The sequence below is a fragment of the Sinocyclocheilus grahami genome, unplaced genomic scaffold (assembly GCF_001515645.1).
Source record: "Sinocyclocheilus grahami isolate Dianchi unplaced genomic scaffold, SAMN03320097.WGS_v1.1 scaffold509.1, whole genome shotgun sequence".
NCBI lineage: Eukaryota > Metazoa > Chordata > Actinopteri > Cypriniformes > Cyprinidae > Sinocyclocheilus > Sinocyclocheilus grahami.
Genome location: NW_015505688.1, coordinates 141,742 through 147,516, shown reverse-complemented (window position 1 = coordinate 147,516; position 5,775 = coordinate 141,742). Strand labels below are relative to the sequence as shown.

Sequence of the window (5,775 nt, the reverse complement as noted above, 5' to 3'; positions counted from 1 at the left end):
GGAGACTGGGCCGCAGGGCAGTATTCCAACATGATAACGACCCCAAACACACCTCCAAGACGAACACTGCCTTGCTAAAGAAGCTGAAGGTAAAGGTGATGGATTGGCCAAGCATGTCTCCAGACCTAAACCCTATTGAGCATCTGTGGGGCATCCTCAAACGGAAGGTGGAGGAGCGCAAGGTCTCTAACATCCACCATCTCCGTGATGTCGTCATGGAGGAGTGAAAGAGGACTCCAGTGGCAACCTGTGAAGCTCTGGTGAACTCCATGCCCAAGAGGGTTAAGGCAGTGCTGGAAAATAATGGTAGGCGCACAAAATATTGACAATTTGGGCCCAATTTGGACATTTTCACTTAGGGGTGTACTCACTTTTGTGGCCAGCGGTTTAGACATTAATGGCTGTGTGTTGAGTTATTTTGAGGGGACAGCAAATTTACACTGTTATACAAGCTGTACACTCACTACTTTACATTGTAGCAAAGTGTAATTTCTTCAGTGTTGTCACATGAAAACATATAATAAAATATTTACAAAAATGTGAGGGGTGTACTCACTTCTGTGAGATGCTGTATATAATTATTATTATTATTATTATATTATTTATTATATTTTCCAGTATTTTATTTATTTTTATGTATCTATTTTTTCTTTTCATAAGTGAATACCACTTGCTTTATCTTTGTAACTGATCAAAGATGTTCTGAGAAAAATTTGCTTGTGTAATAAATAAATAATGGGTTACTGTGTATTTCTAGTGCATTTCTACATCGGTTGAATTTGTTATGGAAAATGCTTATCGAGCAGTGCAACATAAACAAAAAATATTATGAGGGCACCTTAAAGGTTTTTATATTTTATGTGTTGAACATGTTTTTATTTTCAGTTATATTATATAGTTATATTAATATATATATATAAAACATTGATCTCTTGAAGTAAAAAAAAAACTTTGTGTGTGTGTGTGTTTTCTCCAGCTGCTTGTTATTCAATAGTTTTGGGTCCCAGTGAGCAAATATTTTGTGAGGAACATCTCAGTTCCATTATATATATATATATATATATATATATACACATATATAAACATGCATAGACAATATAAAGTTAATTTGTTTTCTTAAAAAATGCAAATTGAGTGGTTAGAGAAGGTTGCGTTGCTTTAATAAACATCCCTGTATTGAGAACGAATCTCCTCAAAATGCTAACGTTAAGAAATGTAATAAAACTACCAGTGCCAAGCAAGACATCATCTGTGATATGAAAATAATTTAGACTCATTTTTCAGGTTTTATATATATATATATATATATATATATATATATATATATATATATATACTGTATATATATAAAAAAAATATGGTGTATTTTATATTTTATGTGTTGAACATGTTTTTATTTTCAGTTATATTATATAGTTATATTAATATATATATATAAAACATTGATCTCTTGAAGTAAAAAAAAAACTTTGTGTGTGTGTGTGTTTTCTCCAGCTGCTTGTTATTCAATAGTTTTGGGTCCCAGTGAGCAAATATTTTGTGAGGAACATCTCAGTTCCATTATATATATATATATATATATATATATACACATATATAAACATGCATAGACAATATAAAGTTAATTTGTTTTCTTAAAAAATGCAAATTGAGTGGTTAGAGAAGGTTGCGTTGCTTTAATAAACATCCCTGTATTGAGAACGAATCTCCTCAAAATGCTAACGTTAAGAAATGTAATAAAACTACCAGTACCAAGCAAGACATCATCTGTGATATGAAAATAATTTAGACTCATTTTTCAGGTTTTATATATATATATATATATATATATATATATATATATATATATATATACTGTATATATATAAAAAAAATTGGAGTCTAAATTATTTTGTGCTTACTGACAGCGAGTCACAGATGCTGCCTATACAGCTCAAGTTGTTTTGAATTTAACATTCTTTAATGAAATTCAATAAATTCCAACAAGAATGTATTGCCAAATTCAGTTGTGTCAAGTCATTATTAATACTGTTTACTGAGTGCAAATGTTTACTCATACAATTCATTCATTGTATGTTTGATATTGGTATTTTTAAGGTTATAATTATTAATGCATAATTATAGGAGATGTGTTGACAAAACAGCTTTCTGAATGCCATAATCAATTAACCTTTTGCTTTCTCAGAAGCATTGTTTTTATTCCTATAAAAACCTGCATCTAACTATATAAAAATAAAGTGAAACACTATTTCATGTAGCGTTCAAAGACTCGACGGAATCCTAACTTGTTTTCTTCGAGGTGTATATATGCTAGTCTAAACACGTTACATTAGTTGTAACTATGGCGGTTTAAAACAATGCCTTGATTTTGACATTGGTGCAGAAGTTTCTGTAATGACAGACTCCATATTGTGACTGCAGGAACACTCACGATCACTCATGTCATAAGATATTACATGTTCTGACACATATCAAGCTGTATGACACCAGTGGCTCATATCTTACTGTATGATGTTTTGTGTTATGACATCAGTGACATAATGCTCAATAAACTGGATGTGCTGTCAATTAAAACAAGAGTTCAGCACTGAGTATATAATGTAGGTCATTGTCAGAAAACGGTATCATTGTTCCAGTGACTTACTACAGATACTGTATCATTAACAGTAAAGTCAAAGTAATTGATTTTTTTGGAGACTTAACTCTGTAGCTCTTAACTCTGCATGTGTAATGCAACAAAAAAAATATTTTTTTTAGTATTAAAAAAAATACACAAAAAAATCTGCCAATTTGTATGTTCATTCATCGAAATTACATATACATTTTGTGTTGTACTTATCGTATAATAATAATAATAAATTGTGAATCAATCTATGAATAATTTATTATCATATAATATCTAGAATCAATTGAATTAAATGTTAATGTTTAATTTTAACTTTCTATTCAACCATGTTCTGCTAAGATGCTTGCCCATTTAAATATAATAGTATGAACTTTCCATGGTCAAAAACGTCATATGATTGTCAAAAAAGTCAAAAGTGATTACTATTATTATTATAATTTTTTTTTTTTTTGCACTGATCATCAACCTGTGGCATTTTTAAAGTTGTTGAATGTAACAGGGTTGAACATGTGAAAACCAAACATATTTTTAAAATAATTATAACTAGTTATTCACATTTTTGTGTGCCAGAATTAGGTAACAAAATATTTTTTAAATACCATTAACCTTTTCAAATGAAATGACAAAAATATATAAATAAGTAAGTAAATAAATTGATAAATACAAACACAAATGGCACCGTTTCATGAGAATGACTCCAGAATGACTTATGTACACCAGTATAACTGGACAATGTCTACATACACACTGTATAGCAATTTGAAATAGCACATTTTCACACACACACAAAAAAATGTTGAAAGAAATATACAGGCATTTTTAATGTTGCTCTGCGCACAAAACTCTGTAGTTGACGGAGAAATCCCGTTGGTACGAGAGAGGACGTACCAGTCGCTCACTTCTCTGTATATTGCTCCAATGTTGGCTTGCTTACATACCTCCTTTTTTACATATTTTCTTGTTGGGTTTTCTGGCACATTCCTTGGATATTCTTTTGACTGTAAAATGAATAAAAGACTACAAAATAACAGAAGGCTCTGGAAGAAACGTTTGAGGAGAACATGCAACAACGTCACTCCCCCTCCCCACAAGAACAACAAAGAGAACCTGTCCAGAATGTTAGCTGGGGTGTTTTGTCCTTCGGGCAGAAAATATTCCCAAAAAGGTGGAATTGATTTGCTGCACCCTGGAACACAGGAAGCCTAGTTTCACATGCACTGCTATATAAGACCCTTTACAAGCACAAAATAAACTCTTCCTTATCGCAACCCCTGCATCACTCCAGGTTTTGCATGAGAAATGCACGGCTCTGTTGCACAATGCACCAAATATGCTTTGAGAACAGATGCAGAGAATTGCTGTAAGTGTGCTCTACAACCTTTAAGTCCTTTTTGGATTTATGACTTAAGACGAATTTCAACACCAAATAGCTTAGGTAGCTTTCGATTAGACAATTAGGTCTGTTCCAAATTATAGTGCCCTACCTAGACAGCATTTTTGACGTACGTCGTCTCCGGACGACCGTTATTGTAATACGACCGAAATTGGCTATCTAATTATGCCTAAATTAAAATTCAACAATGAATATATCCTTAACAGTCCAATATTTGTGTCTACTAGGCCTTATTTTACTTAATAAAGTACTGTGTCATTAGCTTAGCAACTTGAAAATGTTAAACTCAATTGAAATCAATTGCCAAGTCCCCCATGAGCTTCATGTGCGGAGCATCATTTGTGTGCTTATAGTAGAAGGTTCCAAATCAGTCACTTGTGAGGCTGCATTTCAGTAAGGAACAGGGGTTGTGTAAACCATTTTTAGAAATGTCAGCCATTTTTTATCCCCCCCACTTTTTGAGAGATGCTGTAATCGTTATATTTTAAGAGTTCTGTTTTGCTTGGATACAAAACAATAATAAAAAATTAGCTGGTAACAGGTAGCGATGGAAACACAAATGATACTTGGTACTACAGCTAGTACCGATTGAGAACATCTATTTTGAGAATTTTATCTTGGAGCTGAGGTGAAATCTGCAAATGCTAATTTTAAACAACTTAAAAACAAAATCTTTGCTGTGACATACTGTGACACTGGCATCGATTGACCAATGATAATTTCAAGTAAAATATTGTTTTTCTGCACCCGTCCACTTTATTTTAAATTGATATTGCTCTTTCCATGCCTTCATAAGGAATTGTATGCATTCCGAGCATCAAAGTCTCTGTTTTCCTTCAAAGTCTTCTAGCTTACTCTAGCATGCAAGAGTCTTTAGAAGGCAGCTCACTAGGTTTTGGAACAGAGCTAGCACTTTTTGCTTTCAAATCTGTATGAGTTTGTAAGAGGCTCTTTCTGCTGGGGTGATATTTTAATGCCACTCAGCGGGTGTTGCATGCATCAGTCCAAAAGAAGTTAAATAAAAATCGCCCATCCATAAAAAAAAGTGTCTCACACGGCTCCGGAGGGTGAACAAAGGCCTCACGTAGCGAATCAATGCATTTTTGTAAGAAAAATATACATATTCAAAACATAATAATCACTTTAATGTAGCTTGCGCCAACAGTTGTACACGGAAGCAGCTCCGGGCTGATGACGTATGAGTTCAGCGTTGTGCCGGTGTGTCTCGGGAAAACCAACGTTTGTTAACAGGAGCAAAGGAAAACCAGTCTCCTCTTGGCTTATATCCAAATTATCCGACATTCTTCTTTACAAATCCTCGTTTTGTACTTCTAATAAGTGACCGTTGTTTTGTTTTGATCTCTCCCCTGCGCTTCTGAGTGGTGCATGCGCAAAGCTAACCTCATACGTCATCCTCCCGGAGCTGCTTTCGTGTACAACTGTTGGCGCAAGCTACATTAAAGTGATTATTACGTTTTGAATATGGATATTGTTCTTACAAAAACGCATCAATTCGCTACAGGAGGACTTTGTTCACCCGCATGAGGGGGCCGTTTTTTCCCCCCCCCCCCCCCGGAGCCGTGGGAGAGACTCTTTTTTTTTAATGGATGGGCACTTTTTATTTAACTTCTTTTGGATTGATGCATGCAACACCCGCTGAGTGGCATTAAGTAGCTTGAAAGATCAAAGACAATTTTTAATATAACAGACGGGATTTGTCTGAAAGAAGAAAGTCATATACACCTAGGATGACTTG

The 5,775-nt window shown here is 34.0% G+C and overlaps 1 protein-coding gene across 1 annotated transcript in view; it reads right to left on the bottom strand.

Annotated features, from left to right (window-relative positions):
- Positions 1 to 3,349: 3,349 nt before the first annotated feature.
- Positions 3,350 to 5,775, bottom strand: part of LOC107554655 (neuroligin-3-like) — a 77,487-nt gene continuing 75,061 nt past the window's right edge. Inside the window, exon 3 of the mRNA XM_016237234.1 lies at positions 3,350 to 3,624. Coding sequence (XP_016092720.1) covers positions 3,557 to 3,624 — 68 coding nt within the window. The 3' untranslated portion in view covers positions 3,350 to 3,556. The remainder of the gene's footprint in view (positions 3,625 to 5,775) is intronic.